Source organism: Eretmochelys imbricata, chromosome 10 (genome assembly GCF_965152235.1).
Source record: "Eretmochelys imbricata isolate rEreImb1 chromosome 10, rEreImb1.hap1, whole genome shotgun sequence".
NCBI classification, from domain to species: domain Eukaryota; kingdom Metazoa; phylum Chordata; order Testudines; family Cheloniidae; genus Eretmochelys; species Eretmochelys imbricata.
The window spans coordinates 49,818,518-49,840,251 of NC_135581.1; the positions used below are offsets into that span (position 1 = coordinate 49,818,518).

General features: G+C 36.7%; 1 protein-coding gene across 1 annotated transcript in view; it reads left to right on the top strand.

Moving 5' to 3' along the window:
* SCAPER (S-phase cyclin A associated protein in the ER) overlaps positions 1-21,734 on the top strand; it is a 346,678-nt gene that overhangs the window by 92,246 nt on the left and 232,698 nt on the right. Inside the window, exons 9-17 of the mRNA XM_077827620.1 lie at positions 5,322-5,584; positions 8,504-8,734; positions 10,511-10,681; positions 12,170-12,245; positions 12,441-12,558; positions 12,972-13,083; positions 14,190-14,330; positions 18,523-18,678; positions 21,146-21,288. Coding sequence (XP_077683746.1) covers positions 5,322-5,584; positions 8,504-8,734; positions 10,511-10,681; positions 12,170-12,245; positions 12,441-12,558; positions 12,972-13,083; positions 14,190-14,330; positions 18,523-18,678; positions 21,146-21,288 — 1,411 coding nt within the window. The remainder of the gene's footprint in view (positions 1-5,321; positions 5,585-8,503; positions 8,735-10,510; positions 10,682-12,169; positions 12,246-12,440; positions 12,559-12,971; positions 13,084-14,189; positions 14,331-18,522; positions 18,679-21,145; positions 21,289-21,734) is intronic.

Below are 21,734 nucleotides of genomic sequence, written 5' to 3' on the forward strand. Positions count from 1 at the left end.
TTATCTGCAGTGATTGTCTTAATACTGTTGGTTTTGGCACCAGTTTCAACTCTCCAGTTTCCTTCCCTGACATAGCACCTGTGACATCTATTTAAGGTGAACTCTGATGATGAAGATGATCAAGATGTGTGTTATTGGGACATTGAAGAAACTGGTGACTCCTTATAGATCATCTGTATGTGTCTGTAACTGCAGGGGAAGAGGGCAAAGGGAATGGCTGTTCTGGAGGATCCAGCCTTTGCCCATATTTTTGAAGTAGGCAACTAAAGTTTCAAGCATTAATTTAGTCCCTTTTTAAAAAATGCAAAGAACTGAAGCTGTCCACGATGTGGGTCAGGTTCAGCTTTTGAACAGAGTGATCTGGTTATTGTATTCTATTCTGGATATAATAGAGAGCAGACTGATTTTTATTCTGTTGACGGGATCAAAAACTTGTTTGGAAGCAGAATTTTACCAGCTTTTCTATTTTTTGTACAGACAGACAACTTCAAGCTAAAACCAGGGACCGACCGTTAAATACATGTAAAACTGAGATTCCCTTCACCAGGCCAAATTAATAAAAAATGGTTTGTTCTGCCAGTTCTGAAATGAGTGACAAGCAAATTTTACTAATTTTACATTGTGATATTCAGAGATATTTTTTTTCTCTATACAACGTACTGGATTCCAGGAATCAGTTAGTCCCTCTCCAAAAAGTAGACAATCAGGCCTGATAGCCTTTCATTTTCTTATTACATCAATTTTCAGTTTTTGGCATTCTAGTCTTAGCTAAGACAAAAGCTGTACCCCTCTTTCTCTTGGCTGTGTACACCTTGTGCTGGCAACAAAGAAGAGAGTGGTGTAGTGCTGCTACAGGGAATCCTCTACTACCTGGATCCACTGTATTTAAGTCTGTGTGTTGTGCTGGCAGACTGGGACCTGAGAATTGGACCCAATATCTTCTCCTGTTGTTAGAGAAATGGGAAAGCTGCAGCTCAGATTTCAGGTACTTGGGTTGGCAGCAGCCCATTCCAGTTTTCCAAAAAGTCCTCCATCAAAAAGGGGAAAGTCATTGTGGAATATTTCTAATTTAAAAGCAAACTTTTTAAAATAAAAATAAACTTGGTAAAGGGCATCAAAAACCTTTCATTTTCTTCATTTCCCTTTTACCTCATAGGTCAGATGCTCGGTTTTGTGGCATGACTTCAAATTTATCTATGTAGATCTTTTTCATGACTGCTGTTTACTCATATCCAAGATGGAGGAATCTGTTAAGACATTAACAGATCTGTAGCTCACGAAAACTTATGTTCAAATACATTGGTTAGTCTCTAAGGTGCCACAAGTACTCCTTTTCTTTTTGCAAATACAGACTAACGCGGCTGTTACTCTGAAACCTGTTAAGACCTTGTTGAAGGAGAAAAGAAGGTTACTTAATTTTAACTGGAATTCTCAGAATATACTGCCTCCACAGTTGCCACAAATGTTTGTCTTGCCAGGTGACTTTATGGGGATAATATTTTCAGATAATTCCAGTTACAGGTCAATAAACACATTTTCCCAAAACTCTTAGTTTTATACATTTTCAAAATTTAGAAGATTAATCCAAGTATAAATGTCAAGAATATGATTCTGTAATGTGTAGTAGCCCAGTGTTAGTTACCTTTTGATTCTCTGTCTCCTTGTTTAGTCTCTTCTTTCTCCTCCTGCTCTCTCCATGGCTTGTGCAACAGTTGCCCACTCACTTTCCCTTGCTGTATGTCTGTGTTTTGTATATGTATCTTATTTTCCTCCTTCCCCTCTGTATCTCTCTTACATCCTTCCCTCTCCTCTTTCCCTTTCCTTCTTGCCCTTCCTGCTTTGACTCTGTAGGCCAGAATAAATGGAGATAGAATATTTTTTCAATCTCTAAAGCTCTAGTCAAGAATGGTTTGTTCACAGAACGTGATATTTGTCAGGTTTACTTTTGGCTCAGCTCTACTCCTGCAAGCTTGATCTTGCTCCTGGTTACATGTATGACAATTTCAACAGACCTCCACTAGGAGCAAATTGGAGAAATATCACCACAAATATCAAGGCATAGTTTGTTCCCTTCTAGGTTGTCAAAGCAGGATTTATTGCACATTAAGGAGACATAATCCCTCTTGGAAATTGTACTTCTCTTCTTTTCCGTCATTTAAAAAAAAAAAAGCGTTGTGAATAGTAGTTTTACTAGATCCCATGATTTAGGTCTCTTAACAATTTTACCGATATCCATTGCCTGAGTCAGCTCTTGGGGAGACAATGCTTCTTCTTATGACTGTCAAGATTTATTGCTTCTTACAGCATTGCATTTTCTCTGTATTTTCTTTACTACTCTTTTTCTTTCCTATCTTCTGTCCTATATTCCTATCTTTGGGTTACCAGAAGTTGTGGGAAAATAATTTCTGTTCCTACTGGGCTTATGCTTCCAGACACTCATGCATTCACAGCTCTCCATAGTGCCACTATAGTACCTACGGTAATATTATATAGATTTAAAATATAATAAAGGTTACCTGGGACTTAAAGTTTACTAATGATGGGGTAAAGTCAGGTAGGCTTAGGTAATAAATCACTGGCAAAGAAATGTTTAAGTGAGCACAAATCTCATAAGGCAGAATTTCTTGGAGTATTGCATATACTTGGATAAATTTATCTTATTGAATAAGGCCCAAATGACTGTGGGGGCCTGAAGATAACAGATAGCTTGTGACTTCCATGTAATACCAGAGCAAGCAGAGACAGGGAAGTTCAAGTAAAGCTAGAGAATGAATTATTCATTAACGAAACTGGGCAAGTAACCAAATTCAGCATTTGATACTTAGCACGTGGAGAATGTCTAATGTGCTCTGTGAAAATAATTCAAGGCTTCTGAAAACAATTGTTACGCACCAGGGATAATACCTCGGTGGATGTTAATTTTTGCTCAAGATCAAGAGCTATGTGAGCTAATGTCAATGAAGATATTAGTGCTGCAAAATTTGTGTTAAAATAGCATTGTTTGCAGTGGTTGAGAACATAAGACGGTGATGGGTGAATTAAAATAGAAAAATTTTAAAAAATAAACTTTTGAGCACATGAATGGGTGTCCGATGTCTAGTATAAAGCTCCAGTTTCACACCTGTACCTAATAAATAAATCAGCAGAATATTGTTATAAAGGTATATTTTATATTGGAAGAGCCTCATGAAATAGAGCATGTCAGTGGATATAATGTACTCTGAGTGTAAAGAAATTCTGTCTAAAACTCTTTTAGTGCCCTGTCCTTCCTTATTTATCTTAAAGGTGAACTTTAAAACATTTTTGTTTTGTTTTTATTTTACATATGGGGGATAGAAAATATTATTACTAAAACTTTTCAAAATTGCATGACATACTTAAAATCTGCCACTTATCTGATCCCTTTTTGGCCATTTCCATTGTGCTTGTTGATTTTCTGATTGCTCTTTTGTCCCAGAACGAGTGCGCCACAACTAAAGGTGGGGCAGAATTTGTCTGGGTTTACCCAAAGAAGGGCAGCTCTGCTTTGTGGGTGGGGGGGAGAGAGAAGATTAGAAACTGCTGCAAAAGGTGCTCGGTGGTCAGAATGATGTATTTTTGGAGTATCGTGGTGATTTAGATGCAGTCAGCCGGACTTCACATGACTTTAAAAGATTTTTTTTTTAAGTTAATAATTTTGGAATTATTTATGTGCTGAATGTCTTTCCTATGCTTGCTTTTGCACATAATTGTAGGGCAATGGTTCCCAAACTGGCGTTTGTGAAATGTTACAGGGGGTTCTCGGGGAAAAAATTCCCTAATGGTGGACAGAGCTGTTCCTAGGGATCCCAGGCAGCATGGGGCCAGCAGCCTGGAGCCCCTGGACTGCCAAGAGCTAAGCAGATCAAAGCAAGCATATCTATCACACTGAAAGGATTTAAACTTCAAGACTCCTTATAACAAATGAAAAAGGAGGTGGATATTTTTTGCTGTTTTTAAAATTAAATAGGCAGCTAGTATTGGTTTTAAGATTATTACGAAGTTTAAGCTTTGTTGTAACGTGCGTTGTGTGCTTGGACTGCTCAAGACCTGAATGCTTGTGTAGGAGGAACTCTTTGAGTTGGCTTCTTAAATACCTTCATGCTGTTTCATATCTGATACTCCTTGATGAAACACAGGAGCCTTGTCTTATAACAGGCTTATTCAAAAGCGATACAAGCTACGAAAGTGAGATCTTGGAAGAGTGTTGCCATTTTCATAATGTAATAAAAATACCATAATGATAAATAATAATTAATAATAAATAGTGTGTAACAAGCATGATATAAAAATAAATTTTATATTTCCAAGATCACTGCTTTTATAATTTATACTCAGGTAAAGGAGAAAATCCCTGGAAATATTCATTTTTAGGCGGGGGTTCGAGAGACCTGACATTTTAGTGAAAGGAGTTCACAGGTTGTTAAAGTTTGGGAACCACTGTTGTAGGGTTAACTAATTTCCCCTCTATCTTTGCAACTCATCTTTAAGTTTGTATTTTCTTGTGTTTTTATTTGACATTAGCACGGATAACTTTGTGGCGTATACTTTTTTTCATCCCTTGCAGAACTTAGTGGAGGACATTGAGGACTCCTGACGGTGTTCTACTCTTATCTCTTCTCTTTATATTAATATTTATCTGGAAATTGACACTAAGTAGTGTATTTTTATCATCCAAGTTGAGCGAAATGCAAAAAGTAAATAAACAGCATACATAGAAAAATATTAAATTATATTTTCAAAAATATTTTCACTTTTAATAGCATAAGGCCTGAGTCTTGCAAGTGCATCTGAATGGGTAGATCCTTGTGCTTGAATGGAGGCCCATTGAAGTCATTGGGGTCTATACGGATGCAAGGGTCTGTGCACCGAGCTCTTATTGCAGTATCAGGGCCTGAGAATGGTAATAGAAACATAAATAAGAAAACCTATTGTTAAAAAGTATGTGTACATAACTCCCTCACCCCCCCCCCCCAAAAAAAAAAAAAAAAGTACAAACACTAATGCTCAGGAGTAACTTGGCTCATGAAAGTAGCCCCTTGGAAGTCAGTGGAACTACTCCCACTAGTAAAGTATGTACGTAGGAGTTTTCAGAATGGGGTGCAGGATTTTTAAACTGATAGTGTCCCTTGGAAGGAAAATTATTCTTGAATAGTGTCTAATAGGTTTCCATATATTTTTAAAGAGAAAAGGTGTTCTTGTTGTGCAAGAACAATTTAGACAATAAAATTGCTAATTGTGGCTTTGCAAAATTGTATTTATAAAGCTATTTCTTGGTGGGGTGTTTTTGTTTCCTTGTGTAGAAAGAAAGGATGCAGAAGGATGGGAAACAGTTCAGCGTGGAAGGCCTATTCGATCTCGATCTACAGCTGTAGCGACAAAAACTCCTGTAGCTGCAGAATTGCTAAGAGCTAAAGATGACAGTGACAAAGAAAATGTAGTCTTCAGACCATCAGAAAGTAAACAGAAGAATTCATTCGATGAAGATAGTGCATCCAAAAATATAGAACCTCTGCAGAAAGATTCTTTATATCTGAGTGAGCATCCTCTTGCTGAAAGGACTCAGGTAAGTATAATTTGAAACACTTTTTTATCTTTATTATTGTAATATTTTACTAATGTTTATATAGAAACATTAATCGAGGTTATTATGTACAGTGGTTTAGTCTTTAACCTGACTGAAAGGTTTTAAAATATCTTGAATTTTTATCAAATCCTTTTTATTATGGTTAATATACAGAAACTACATTGTGAATAACATTAAGGTGGCGACATAAATTGACAGTGATAAAAAACTCTTATCAGATAGAGATGCACTATATATTTTACAATGTCTAGAAAAACAACTGGGCGTGGTTATGGTAGTAGGCAACTTAGTTGAAGTCAGTGGATCTGCTCACCCATAAGGGCTGCAGGATTGGACACATTTGTTGCAACAATAACCAAAATGTTTTAATGTTTTTGAAAGTATAAAATCAGATTTGGCTTTAACCGTAGCTCCTAGCGCAGACAACCAAATATTAAAAAGTAAAGTATATCAGAAAAATTATCTGTATTCACTTATGTTCAGTGAGTGCCTGATTATGCCATCAACACTACATACCCACGTTGAGGGTGGTTCAGAGCTACAATGCCTCCTGGAGTTCCCTGGCTCATGGAGTATGTCCCTTGCCACTCTCTTTAGAGGAGTGAAGCCTAATCTTCCCTTTGTGGCTGACATCTCTGATGGATGATGTTGGGTGGTATAAGGAGTGAAGCTTAATCTTCCCTTTGACACTTACTGTGGCGCCTCCCCACTTCCTCTGGTGGTGACTAGAATCCTATGTGGGGGGCGTGAGCAGGTAACAGTCTCTGTACTCTAAAAATATATGTTTTCACTAAAGTGATTGCAATTTTACCTGCTTTCCATGCAGGGAGGTGATAGAAATAGCAAAGGAGTGGGAGAATCCCTTGCTTCCTCTTGTTAATTGCATCCGTGCAAGGGCCAGGCAAAATCTGGCCATAAATTTAATCCTTTGCGTGGAAATGAACTATTGTATGAGCATGGTATAAAACCCTAGTTGAATAGGTATTACAGTGCAGTCAAAAGGAATGTGTTTTACTAGAAGTTCATGTAATAATATCATTTGTAACAGTAGTAATGTTGGTGGAAATTATTTGCTGGTCAATATAGTTTGGTTAAAATATTATTGTTAGGAAAGCTTAGTAACAAAGATATGTATGGCAGTTTTCTCCATTGTTGTATTGAAGTCTTTTGCTGTAGTGGGAATGTTTGTGTTTTTCAACATTATTTCATAAAATTACCATTTATTTTGCTATATAACTATTGATTTTATCATAAACAGTGTTGACTACACTGTAAACATCAGTCAAGCTAATATAAATATTGCAAATAAGTATATTAGCAACAGTGACTGGAATATAAATAATGTTGATGCCAGTATAAACGAAATTGTGTAAATTATGTTTAAGTCATTAGAACGATAACCCTTAAAGTATGCATATTGGTTGATTTAACAATATGAGGCCAAATTTTGCTCTCATATTCACCCATGTAATCCCACTGATTTAACAGAGTTACACTCAAAAAAGCATACCTGCTCCTGCCTCTGCAATTCTGGATGGTCTTTTTTGAAAAAGGACCAGTGTTATCATTCTACATAAGGAGTGGGTGGCAGGGTTCTGGAGAACCCACAGTATGTGTGTAGTTTAGCTCTGGGGGCCATCTTTTTGTGAGAATGCAGGAAGTAAGTGGGTTGAGGAAAGGGTAGGGCCTGGAGCTCTGCCACTATACCAATCCTCCCATCCTCTTCCCTGGAGGGTAAGGGCCCACATAACATATTCCAGCTTTTATTTATATACCGGTATTAACACTGAATACATCTTATAGCCCTTCTGCCAATTCTGCTTTTACTTATACAGCAGTGCAACCACACTGACCTTGGTGAGGTCACAAGTTCCTGCATTTTGCTGCTTTGGGGATATTTCCACCCCCTCAAATCTCACTTGCTTCTCTCTGTGGAAAAAGGGAGAGGAGATTGTGGGCCTTGATAAAAGAATGTTGTACTATATTTCTACATGTTATCCTTGTCTTCTTTTCTCAAAGTCACCTCTTCTATGTTTTTGTTTTCCCAGACCTGGAACCTAGAATTAACTCCCTGGTTTTGAGCTACGTATGCCCTGATTTTTCAGAGTACTTAACATTTTATATCACTTTATGTGTTCAGAGCAGTGTACAGTTGCAGTTGTGCGTTCTCAGCACTTCTGAGGTGTCTCAACTTGGGTACCCAAAATATAATGAACACCATTAGTGGTCAGCTGTGAAAATTTTGGTTTATGAGACTTGCCCAACATCACATAAGAACTTTGGCAGGGGGAGGAATAGAATCCAGTTCCCCAGAATGGAATTTAACTGCTTTAACCATGAGACCATCCTTTCTCTTCCTGCAGTTTCTTGCTTCATTTACTACATACAGACCTTCCAACTTCTTCAACAAATGAAGCAGGTATCCTGCAGACAACAGCCTCATTCACTATACAACGCTGATTTATTCACCGAGCACATTCTGGCCTATGCACCAAATGAGGCATGGTTCTGTATTGAACATGTGCAAACTGAGATTTTTAAGAGCCTTATAATATGGCCCAATTTGGCCACATTTTTATGAGGATAGCAAAAGGCACATCCCTGGCACCAGGGAGACCCCTGCTGCTAGATATCCCTGCTCCAAAGCATGGAGACACAAGGGTCTGTTAGCTGAAAGCTTCACACACACAAAAAAACATCTGCTTCAGCCCAGCACTTTCAACCTGTAAGTTATAAGTAGATGGAAAATGTCAGGCAACTTTAACTAAAGCCAGCACTACTTGCATCACATAAAAATACTGTACTTAACCCTCATATTGTATTAGCTTCTTTTTCAAGCAGATATTTGAAAATCAGTGTGTTGCATCTAACTTATTTTGTAAATGTGTCTGTTATTAGTTCACAGCACACACACTAGAAGATACCAGAAACACTGGCAACGTGGTTTTACAGGACAGTTCTTGCTTACAAACACCTTCTGAAATGCCTGCAGTTGTCATAGACGCTGAACTTACTTCAGAAAGTCTACAGATTGATGAATCTCCCTCCTTGATCTCTGGTAGTAAAGAACAACATGAAGCATTAAAAAACAAGATAGAAAGTGAAATGGACCCCTCAGACATTTCAAATGTGAGTGCTGCCAGATTGGTAAGACAATTTACAAGAATTCTGAATAAATTACAAAGATATGCCTTGGGTTTCTCATTCTCCTTTGCACAATATTTAATGTTAGCCTACTACAGAATTTGTCAAAAAGTCCACAGAGCACCAAATGTATATAGTATGGTAAAAAAAATCATTTTTTCATATTTCCAAGCACATTCAACTCTAGAATTGATTACAGTAAGACATCCGAGTTAGGCTAAAATACAGGAATGCACTGGTTTGGATTACAAAGTTCTTTCTAGATATATGATCAGAAAGATTTTTCACTTCCTTTCATAATTGTTGATTTTAAACAGGCCTCATGTTTATTGTTATAGTAATTCCACTAATTGCTTGGATTGGAAGAGCTTGAGTTATTGAAATTCATTAGAAAACCAATATGGGAATGGTCAGACTTCTTTCCCTGCTAAAATCAACCCATTCCTTTTCTTATGTCTTCCTATGCAACTTGCAGGCATGGCTGACATATTGTTTGGGGCCATGTCTTACCAGGGAGCTTGTACAATATAAAATATTTCCTTATAATTGTTTCTTTATTTTCTTTTCTTATTTTGAAGTATAAACAGCATGAAGAATATGTCTTATCTGATCCTTTCAACAATTTGGTACTTTAAAAAAATGTGCCTTAGTGCTGATGTAACAATCTGAATAATAATTTTACTGTGTACAATTTAAACATGTTGCATACTGTTCAAACAGAACTTGTTCTTGTCTAATAAAGCAAGCTAGAAACTGTTTTAAAATCTCTGACATTAATCTCCCATACCATTATCATCACACACGTTTGTCACTTTGCAGCAAGAGGACTTCCAAGAACAGGCTGCTAATCTTAATTATAACTTTATTTCATGATACTAAGTAAAATACTTTTGACATGCAAGACCATTTTCTAATAAAAGGTGTCACCTTGTTCTTGGCTTTGGCAGAGGGGCCAAGGAATGACTGGTCATGATGAATGAATTATCCGTTCACCTCCTAGGGTTTGCCTACATTAGGAGATTTTGCTGAGTATAAACATGGCTTCTAATAATTGAGTTAGCTGACATAATGTTGGCCATGACTTTTTGGCCTGTGTAGATAAGGACAAGTTATGTTCATCATTATGTAGCTAGTCATGGTTAAACACTGATCCCTGATCCTCTCATGGAATGGCCATTCTGTATGCAAAGTACAGTTATTGTCACAAATTTTGTATTGAGAGAGTAACAAGTTTTTGTAGTCCTCATAGCTTGTTTTTGGCTTGAGAAGAATCCCATACCAAATCAGCAAATATCTAAGTGGATATTCAGTTCTACTGCAGTTTATAAAAAAAAGAACCTCTTCTTGTTCTAGAACTCTCCAAAGTCATTCTACCAGAAATACTGCAGCTTCCAAAGCATGTGTATTACCTGGGTTCCTATACTGCAGATCTGCAAGGATGCCACTTAAAACTGAGTTCAGACTTCCAACAGTATTGTCTAGATTCAGAGGCTAGATTAAATTCCTCATTTGTAAAGGGTTCCTGAAGATCATTTTGATATCATATTGTAAGAAAGGTTCTTGTAGCTATTTAATTAATTAGTTTGAAACTGCTAGCATTTTAGCCTGTTTTCTTAATTCATTAAGTGTATCCTTTAAATGTACCACAACTAATATAGAAAATGACTGTAAATTGACCTAAAAATGTAACATGATCCATATTTAGAAAGCTACTTATTTCTAACCTTCTGGTCCAGTTCTAATTTTTGATTTTCTATACAGTCTATGGCAGAAGTCCTTGCTAAAAAAGAAGAGTTAGCAGATCGCCTGGAAAAGGCCAATGAAGAAGCAATAGCTAGTGCCATTGCAGAAGAGGAGCAGTTAACTAGAGAGATTGAAGCAGAAGAAAACAATGACATTAACATTGAGACTGACAATGATAGTGATTTTTCTGTGAGTTTTCAGTCTGTTTTAAAATGACTAATATTAGTTATCAGAATGTAAGCATAAAATTTAATTTCACATTCCTACTTGCTATATACAGTTTATTTTATATGCAAATATAATAACTGTTTATACATGTATTACATTATCATGTAATAACTGTGAAAACTATATCAATTTACAGAAATTTGTGTAAGATATTTTTAATTTTACTGTGTTTCGCTTTCTGTATTGTATATTACTGTAGGTGCTAATTAGTCAGCGAGACCAACTAGCTGGCAGAACATCTAATCATTTTATCTGGAAAATATACTACTTTTAAAGAAAGCAGAGATGGAAATTGAAGGGAGATGTTTAGTATAAGTCTTTGATCAGCACATTTAAGGTTTTTTAGTTGTCTTAAAGAGAAAATCTCCTGTCTTGCTGGGGTCTGTTTTACCCTCAAAATTTCAAAGAAATATTAACATTAATAGCCAAAAGCTATTAATGTAATATTTACATTAATAGCCAAAAGCTCAATTTTACTGCCATTACTCATGTTGTGTAATACCTTACTCCACGAGTAGTCTCATTGAAATCTATGTGTCCACTCATGAAGTAGGGTACTACTCAGTGTGACTGGCAGTAGCAGGAAGAGGCTGTAAGTGACTATGGGAATTAGGTAGCTAAAACCCCACACATCATCTTGAAAACACAGATTAATTATTTAAGGCCCAATTGTGGAAATACGCATTTGAGTGACTTTCCATAGAATTTAGTTGAGTGAGACTACTCATCTGAGTAAAGTGATTCATGTATATTTTCAGGACTGGATCCTTTGCTTGTGAGCTCTTTAGGGTAAGGACTATGTTTATATAGTACCTAGCAGAGTGGAGCCCCAGTCCTTGCTGGGGCATTTGGACAGTTCTGTGAAACTCATAGTAACTATAATACAAAACTCAGGATTCAATAAACATGTTGTAGGACTTTATGGTAGTTTATCAGTCTTCAGAGATGTAAAATGCTTAGTAGCAGCTGGAGCGGTCATTTGTAATTAATGACAGGTTTCAGAGTAACAGCCGTGTTAGTCTGTATTCGCAAAAAGAAAAGGAGTACTTGTGGCACCTTAGAGACTAACCAATTTATTTGAGCATGAGCTTTCGTGAGTTACAGCTCACTTCATCAGATGCTACTTCATCGGATGCATACTTTCCACAGTATGCATCCGATGAAGTGAGCTGTAGCTCACGAAAGCTTATGCTCAAATAAATTGGTTAGTCTCTAAGGTGCCACAAGTACTCCTTTTCTATTTGTAATTAAGGCATTATTCTGCAAACAAAAATTGCACAAAAAATGAGTTCTCTAGGGATTCACTCTATTTCTGCAGGGGTATCTCTTTTATTGCCCTTAATCTTGAGTCTAAGTTTATACAGCATTATAAAATCCACCCTTTTGCTAATATAGGATTGTGTAAAAGAGTTATGTTTTGATTTCATGGATCATTTTGTGAAATTTCAGGCTAGCATGGGCAGTGGAAGTATATCTTTCTGTGGCGTGTCTATGGACTGGAATGATGTCCTGGCTGATTATGAAGGTAAAGATTTATGTATTCATCTAACCACACAAAATAACAAAAGTAGTTTATGAAAGAGACTTTTTTTTCATACTCAGTTATGCTTTTGGAATAGAAATGACTCCCAAATCATTGAGAAGTTCAGAGTGATGTTATTTGGATATTGTTGGACATTATATTTTAAATTATGTAAGTGATTGTTTCCTTTCTGTGCAGCTCGTGAATCATGGCGTCAAAATAATTCATGGGGTGATATAGTGGAAGAAGAACCTGCACGTCCACCAGGCCATGGAATACATATGCATGAGAAACTTTCTTCACCATCTCGCAAAAGGTCTTGGAATTTTCAGCTGACTTAACTAGCCAAAATAGAAGTAGATTAAACTGTTTCATGAAGTTATTATGTTGTTAATTTCTTGTTTTCTTTATAAAGTGCTTTGTAATTTGTGGAGAAACAAAAACTTATTTAAGAGCTGGATATTATTGTTATAAAATTTGTTACATTTGTACTGTATTGTGCAGTAGTTTAAATGCTAAAAGGTTCTGCGTTTGAAAGAACAGAACAGGGATAATATTAAATATATTAATCAAACACCTATAAATGAGATTAAATCAAATAAGTTACATTTCAGTGGTATAATGCTTTTTTTACTTTCCTAAATATATTTGGATCGCTGAATTGCTTATAGGATTGTCAGTCTCAGTTCTTTGTCTCGTTGGCTTATTTTATTATGTTTATATTAAAAGAACAATAGCAGAATCTAAAAAGAAACATGAGGAGAAACAGATGAAAGCTCAACAGCTGAGAGAAAAGTTACGTGAAGAGAAAACGCTAAAGCTTCAAAAACTGATAGAGCGGGTAAGCTTTCTATAGTTAAAAAGATCCAGTTTATTTTAATTTAGAAGAGTATATTTTGTTCACGTGGTCCAAACACATACTCGACTATTAAATTCTGAGCTAACTTCAAAATGAACCTTGTCTTCTGGATCTGAGTTAGCAGAATCTTAGTGCATGACACAAGTGACCTGATTTTCTAGGAGGCTTGTATGTTATTGTTATTTATATTACCCAAAGTCTCATTCTAGATTGGGTGCCCATTGTACTATGTGTTCTACAAATACATAGGAATACACAGACTTTTCCCCAAAGATCTTGCCAGAGTAAAAAGAAAAGAAACAGGAAAAAGGACAGGGGGAGGGGGCGAAAAACACATAAACCACTGATCGGGGTGATGATGAGCACGCCAGACAGGCCAAGGGGAATGAAATGGTGAATAAGGAATAAAAGGGAAGAGGGACATTGTTGGGGATGAAGAGATGGGTTCGGGAAAGGAAGGAAGGAAAAATGGAGAGATCACTGGTAGGTATAGGACTGTGCAGTTACCATCAGTAAGAAAATCATGTTTATAGTTCAGATTGTAAAAAACAGTCTTCTCATACTGCTAGCATCCAGTGATTGTGCAGATATCTCTCCCTTCCGTGCTGCTCCAAGCTGTTACTGCAGGAGTCCCTGCTGCTTCTAGGGATTGGCTTCATCAGAAGGGCCTGATCTGCTCCCTGTCTGAGGGCTCCTTTTGAGTTTGTTATATTACCTGAAGCAAAAGGCTTTTGTCATACTGTGTACAATACTGCACTGGACTTGTAAAATAGTGTTGACATCATTAAACAGAGTTATTGCCAAATCATTAAGCGCTGTGCGATTTATGAGAAAATCTCACACTAACTCCTTTTTACTCAGAGAACGTGCTCGAAATGCTGAGACATATCAAAAGAGCTCACTTAATTTTAGCATTTTTTTACTCAATTCCCTTTGAGCTAGACTGAAGTTACTGCAGGGTTTTGCAGGATAGCATAACTTTGTACTGTCACAAGTGTAGATAAAGGTAACAAAGTAGAAAATACTGGGGAAAATTCAGACATTAATTGCTGTATTGTATTAATAATGTACTAACTCACTGTGTTTAGGAGAAAGATGTGCGAAAGTGGAAAGAAGAATTACTGGATCAGAGACGCAGGATGATGGAGGAAAAATTACTCCATGCTGAATTTAAACGTGAAGTGCAGTTACAAGCAATTGTGAAAAAAGCACAAGAGGAAGAAGCAAAGGTAAGATGTTTGAATAGAAAAACATTTATTATTTGTTGAGTGTGCTCAGGACTATATACAATCTCTATATCAGATATATGAAGGCAATAGGGATCAGACATATGATCACCAGTCAAGCAGATAAGGTTCAGTTTCAGAATGGTGAAAGTTTTCCTTTAAAAAAATCCTTTTATGGGTGAACTTGGGAAGCTTAGTAGAAGAAATGTGTTTTAAGGAGAGATTTGAATAAAGAGCAAGTAGCGCTCTTGCCAGCCTTTGGATAGTGCATAGTACTCTCCCCTCTACACCTGATAGTGCATAATAGCTTTTTCGGTAATTTGCACCCCTGAAGGTTCACAGAAAGAGCCTGTCCTTTTAATTACAATTGTACCTGTAGCTTTGCATGGGATGTGCAAAGTGGGAAAAATGCTTTGTGCTCTCCCTATGCTACTCCCCCACTCTAGGATTAAGGGATAATCTGGCGCTTTAAACGGAGTCCTGTAACATTCTTCTCAAGTTCGTATTAACCCACCGTTCCTTCCCAGTGGTTTGGATTTAGATATGACTGGAATCCCAAACACAAGTAAAGTAGTGACTCATGACTAATGCATTGAACATGATTGAGAGCCCCCAATATACACTTTTAAATGTACTTACCTCCTGGGTCTGTGAAGTACCTCGCTGAAGAAACAAGAATGTAGATTAGAATGTTAAATTTGTACATTAATTAAATGCACTGATGGTTGTGTTTTTAGCTGTTTTTTGTTTTTGTTTTTAAATCAGTAAGGAGTTAGTGCTGTTAAATTATTGGAGAGCATGTAATCAGACACCTTGTAATGGAATCATAGGACTGGAAGGGACCTTGAGAGGTCATCTAGTTCAGTCCCCTGCGTTCATGGCAGGACTAAGTATTTTACATAGTGTATTTATTCTAGGAAGATAGACAAAACATACCAGTGCTTTATAGACTTGAACTAAGGTGGTAGTTGCTGATAAATGCTTTTTGTTTTAGTTTATTGAAGAACTGTTAATAAAGTAACTTAGAAGAAGAATTTATTTTAAAGCTCCTTTTTTTCTGTAACAAAGGTGTCCTCTTACTACTGGAATGCTGTGTTTTATATGTAGTGAAGCTCTGTATCTGAACTATGATTGATACACCTTTTCAACCTTGTTAATTATTATAATCATGACAAAATTGGTTTAGAAGTTTAACTTAATGGTTAGTTCTGTTACTTAGTCTAGACTCTATTCTAAACTATCTAATTCAGTCTAACACATTTACCTTCATTATTATTTCATTAAACCAGTGTGACTTCTGTAATCATATTAACTAAATCACACTTAACATAATTCCCAACTAAGCAGAAGTTTGAAGTGTTGTGTGTATTTAATGTGTGAGATCTGCTGCCTCTTGTGGTTCTTTTGTTCTTGAAGATCAAGGTTAATTGGGTTTACAGAAATACTAGCTGATGTGTAGTACAGTTGGAAGACCATGATGACTGTTGCTGCCCAATTGGTTTTCCAAATTCCCACTGCTTGCTGTTCACTGAAGTGCAAAATCCATTCTGTAAATGTATTCCAGTCCGTAAACAAAGCAGAAAAACCTACCTTTTGTTTGGCCTCTTATTAGTTCCATAGATTTACATCTGCACAATCCTTTTGTGGATATTACACAAATGTAATAGACGGTTGTGTATGACAATGTACTCTTTTATATTCAGTATTTCCTAGTGTGTTCTGTCAATGCTAATAACTTTTTTATTAATAAAAATAATATTTTTCCTCAATAACTTTCCTTCTGAAATATATTTTATTTAAGATTGAATAATAGTGTGCCTTTTCTCAGTTGCAAATACCTTTCTGAAACAAACATTCACTGTGATGCAAATATTACGTGTGTGTGTGTATATATGTATTAAGGTTCACCAATCTTTTCAGCACTTTTTGAGTATGAAGAGAGGGTAAAAAATACACTTATTTCAAATAATTTAAAATAAAATAACGATTTGTATAGCACTGAGAATACAAAGCTTAAATTTTTACATATATTTAATGTAAAAAATTAAAATATCCGAAAAGCACTTAAAAATTGGCTCCTGTGCATCGTTTTTCCATGAGTTATTTATCAGTGGCCATTTTAGAATTAAAACATTATGTACTGTTCTACTGTGGATCAATAAAATAGTAAATATTTATGAAATAGATCATAACAGGGTATGAAAGAAAAAGATTATTGAGCTTGATATATTTTCCTTAATTACAAATGTGTATATACCCACTTTTAAAACATTCCATTTTGTGAGGTAAATATCAGAATTTAATAAATCTATAAATACATACAATTTTCAAAGTAAAAGGTGGAAAAGACTGAATGAATCATATAGGCCCTGATCCTACAAACACTCATGCACATGTATAACTTTACTCGTGGGTGTATTGGCTAGTGCATTATCTATTCTTGTTTTAAATGTCCCAAAATATGCAGCTTCTATAATTTACCATAAGAAAATTTCCACACTCCAAAACATTTCACTATTGGGAAGATTTTCCTGATATCAAGCCTAAATTTAACTTTTTCTTGATAGCTTATCCCATTTCTTCGTTCATACTCCTTGGGCTAGCCTGTTAAACAAATAATGTGTGAGGAAAGCAAGGCCCCCAAGTCAACTTGCTTGCAAACACCGCATCTGATTAATTCCAAAATTTCAGGGAATTGTCTAGGTGTCAATTGGCAGAACCCTGTTAGTTTTGGTGAAAATCAGAAAAATTTGATTTCTGTTGGTGGACGTGACAGGAAAGTAAGGCTCATAGAGTGCCCATTTCATGCTTCAAGCAGAGAAATCATTCTAGTACCTCTTGCTGCTTCCTACACATATTATAAACTGCAGCTTAACCTGCTGCTCTCATTGGGTGTATGGCTCAGTCTACAGAAGCAACAAAGTATGTGATCCTTTAGTTATTTGAATATGTTGTCCTCAGTTACACCGAGATTTAAAAAAAAAAAAAAAAAGGAATATCAACTCTCATGCTTCCTTGCTTATGCTGATTTATGTACTGAAGTGTGCAACCCTCTGGTAGGAATAAATATAATTTTTGTAATGTCTTCAAGCTAAGAATCTCTGAATGCTTTACAAATGGCTGTGAATTAAGCTTCAAAACATTGCTGTGAGGTAGTATTCCTATCCCCATTTTGCAGATAGAAGAACTGAGGTACACAGGTTAAATAAGTTGCAAGTCAGTAACAGAGAAAGAAACAGAACCTATGTCTCTTGACTCCCAGTGCTTATTTTAACTACTTAAGGCCCCGATCTTGCAACTAGATATCGACGGCCTGATCCTTGCATCCCTACAGAGCCTCATTTATTTGCTTTGCTCATTGACCAGCCTTTCTTTGCTCAACTGCTTAGAAGGAATAGGGGTACTGAAAATGTTTTCTGCCCTGGACAGCAAAATGCTGAGGGTCTTTTCTAGATGGGGAGTGGGGTTTGCCCATGTGAATCCAGTTTCAGGATCTGGGCCTAAGTAATGTTTTCTCTCTGTGGACTTTAAACAATAATCCTGGTTGGTGCAGCTGTGAGATAAGGGATTACATCATATAGACCCAAACATTTAAATTGAAATCAGTGGGACTACTCACATGTGTAAAGTGAAACAAGAGTAAATGCTTGCAGGATAGGGACCTATGTTTTTATTTAAAAAAAACCCAAACCTAAAATGTTATGTTAGTATATGAGATTGGTTGTAACTCAGAAACAGTTAGTTGGTATTACAGTCTAAAGTAAATTTAATTTTAAAAAGATGATTAAAGGTATTCAGCATGGTACTTAAATATGTGAACAGTCCCCTTACATTCAGAGGAGCTACTTGTGAGTAAAGGTAGGCATGTGCTTTAGTACCTTTCTAAATCAGGGCCTTATAAAAAATAGGGGTTTAGTTTATAGCAGTTCTTGATATGTAGGATAATCTAGGTAAATTATTTTAAAATATGCCTATTTTCTCTCATGTACATCCAAGTCCTTAACAAAGGATAGCATCATATTGAGACTAAACACGAGAATTTTTGATGAAAAACCAGGGACATGTGAAAGGATACACTGTGCTGCAAACCTCTTATTATCCGCAAAAGTTAGAAATGTACCTGGGATAGACTCCACTAAACGGAAAATGTTACTTTAACTCTTAAAATTTCTTGTACTTTTTGGTTTAATTGCAGGTAAATGAAATTGCATTTATAAACACCTTAGAAGCCCAAAATAAACGTCATGATGTGTTGTCCAAACTAAAAGAGTATGAACAAAGACTAAATGAATTACAGGAGGAACGCCAACGGAGGCAGGAAGAAAAGCAAGCACGTGATGAAGCTGTTCAGGTATAATGTAACTTTTCAAGTGCAAAAAATAGTTGCAAAAATACAATAAAAGCAGTATATTTGCTCTTAGTTATGATTACATAATGTATGAAATTTTTTATTTATCTCCTACACTAAATTACAAAAGCAAGATTACACAGATAACTTCTTTTACAATGCTTCAGGAAGCTAGGAAAAATGTGATTGTTAAAACTTGTACAGGGCTGTTTATACAAATACTGGATAGTTGCGAATCGTCATGTCTTCAATTTTTTAAAGAATTTAATGGTTTCCTTGTAATGGAATAGCAAATAGGTTTTAGCAATACTGAGGGCTTTATGATGAAAACCTGAAGATATTCAAAGCAAAAGCTGTAGTTAAATAGTCATCATATGCATACTATCTTAAGTATTCCAATTTTATAGGGCTACTTAAACACACAAAGAAAATGTTTGTGTGTTCCTGGAATTCTATATTTTTGACTACACCCTCCCAATGCTAAATTACTCTAGCTTCATACATCCGCTGTTTGGCACTGCTTCCTATGTTACAAACCAAAGCATAACTTTGTCTCTTGTGTAAACTCCCTGTTCTTCCGTATACATCCCTCAGATCACCACAAGTATCTTTTGGCTGTGAATCTTTAATCACGCTTCCTTCAGTGCTCACTTAATAATCCTGTGCAGTTGATAGGTATCAGTGGTGAGTAAGATTCTGCCTCTTTATGGAAAAACAGAGCTCTCACTTTTTCACCTCTGATAGCTTAGAGGGTCATGCTGAGACAAAGGTAACTACACAGGAACCAGAAAACATACTTACCCCATCTGCCTTGATAGAACTTGGGCTGATCACTCAAAAAAACCCTGGGTTCCCAAGGATTGTCTGGCTCACCACCTGTGAAAGAGACCCATTAGACTGGTTCAATCTGTGAAGAACATTTGTCCCTAATCATCTCCCTAGCTTTCCTCCTCATCTTCAAGGAGTGATCCACTCCTTTGTGCTTGCAGCCTGTCGTCCTGCGGTATCAGCCTGCTATTGTTCCCTTGAGTACCTGCCACTTCTCTAGTCCTACCCTGATGGCCCCTCATCAGGAGCTCTAGGCCCCTCTCAGTCCCAGGCAGAAAAAATCCTCCAAGCAGTCTTACAGTCCCCCATGCCACCACCATTCCTTTCTGTCCACAGATCCCTTTGCCTAACTAAAGACTAAGACCCTCAGCCTCCTACTGTGCTATTTCTGTGCACAGCACACTGCAAACACAGAAGGCTGTCTGATGGTGCAGCTCAGTGTTCAGAAGACAGTGGAAAGGTTAAACGCTAACTTACCGAGCTGCTGCACTACACCAAAGGGGGCTGCTTCTGTTTCCCTGGACTCAACTGGAGATTCTCAGAATAGAGAGGACAAAGGAAGTTGGCCGATGGGACCCTTTTGGCAGATTCCCAGGACCTGTGTCAATGGGGCTGCATCTACTCTGCAAAGCAATAGGCCTCGAACCATGGGTCCCAGATTGACTCGGGCTTGAATCCTCCAGCCCCAAATAGTCCCAGGATCCTAGATCCAAGCCTGAGTCTGAGAGGGGTGTGTGCGTAGGCTGAAGCGGGGTTTGGGCTCCAACCTGAGTCTGAGCCTGGGCTTACATTGCAGCGTAGACATACCCTTAAAGAGTTGTGTTGGGGAGGTCCAGCAGGTCTAGCAGTCTTTTCTGCAGTGCCCCATGATGCACTTTGTGTATTAAATATGGCAGTTTGCACTTTCGTGTATTTATTTAATTGTACAGTCAGTCAAACATGCGGTTACTTTTCTTGTTTACCTTTTTTAAAAAAAGGAAATTAAATGCATTCACACAATGTTATTGAAACTTTATACAAATACAAGTTAGAATAATCATTTATGGTTCCCATAGTAACCATAACCCAGCCACATTGCACGTGTATATTAAGACATTAAAGCTAACACCCATATGTAGTAACACAAAATATTACATATGTGGAAAGGGGGCTGAATTATGACTTCTGTTGTCATTATAACTTTGAATTTCCTGACTTTTATTAGGGTAAAATCAAAACCATAGATAAGTTGTTTGCTCTTAATAGATGTAAAGATTGTATATCCAGTACTTAAGTTACCATGCAAAATGGTTCTAGGATCATGCTCAAAGACTTTGGAGTTCTTTGAGAGGATATTTTATTTTTATAGCATAATCTTCAACCTCTAAGAAGTTGAGAATATACCCAAATGTCACTGTTTATTGGTCAGTCTTTTTTGAGTCAATTATTGAGTGAATAATGTCTTTCATGTGCAAACAAAAATGTATACCCATTTACTGCCTATAGGAGTGCATACAACTGCACATTCAGATTATTATTTAGGTGGTTATATGTGTGTAGATTTGTGAGCATTTTTGTGTGCGGGCATCAAGGCTTCTGTCCACTAACCATTGTTAATTTGTAAATAAAAGTGAGTAGCTGAAAATAACTTTTCTATCATTAGGAGCGTAAAAGAGCTCTGGAAGCAGAACGCCAAGCCCGGGTTGAAGAGCTGCTGATGAAGAGGAAAGAACAAGAAGCTCGGATTGAACAGCAGCGGCAGGAGAAAGAGAAAGCACGGGAAGATGCAGCACGGGAAAGGGCCAGGTAGTTCTCCTTACTATCTTGGGCCCTTATTCTGCATGGTGATCCATGCAAGTAGACTTTTGCTCCTGTACAGATAACAATGCAGCCTTGGGGCTTTGGTATTTTTGGAGAGTAATATTAATAAATATTATTTATAAATATTTTCAAATACAGAAGTCAGGTGAATCATATTAATTATAGGTCCTTTCTGGCAGGTTCCTTATTCTGTGTTGAAAAAGTGCTGTGTAAATTTGCAGTGCACACTACATACATTATTATTTTATTATAGTATTAAAATTTGCTGTGTCATAAACTTTTATTACTAACAAGACCTTTTAACAAATTGCCTTTTTCCTTTTTTTTTTTAATGGTTTGTCCATAATCAAAAGTCCACAAAGAGGTTTTTAATACAATAGCCATTTTAGCTATTCAGCGCTCTATCTATCTTGGGCCAAATATGAGTTGGA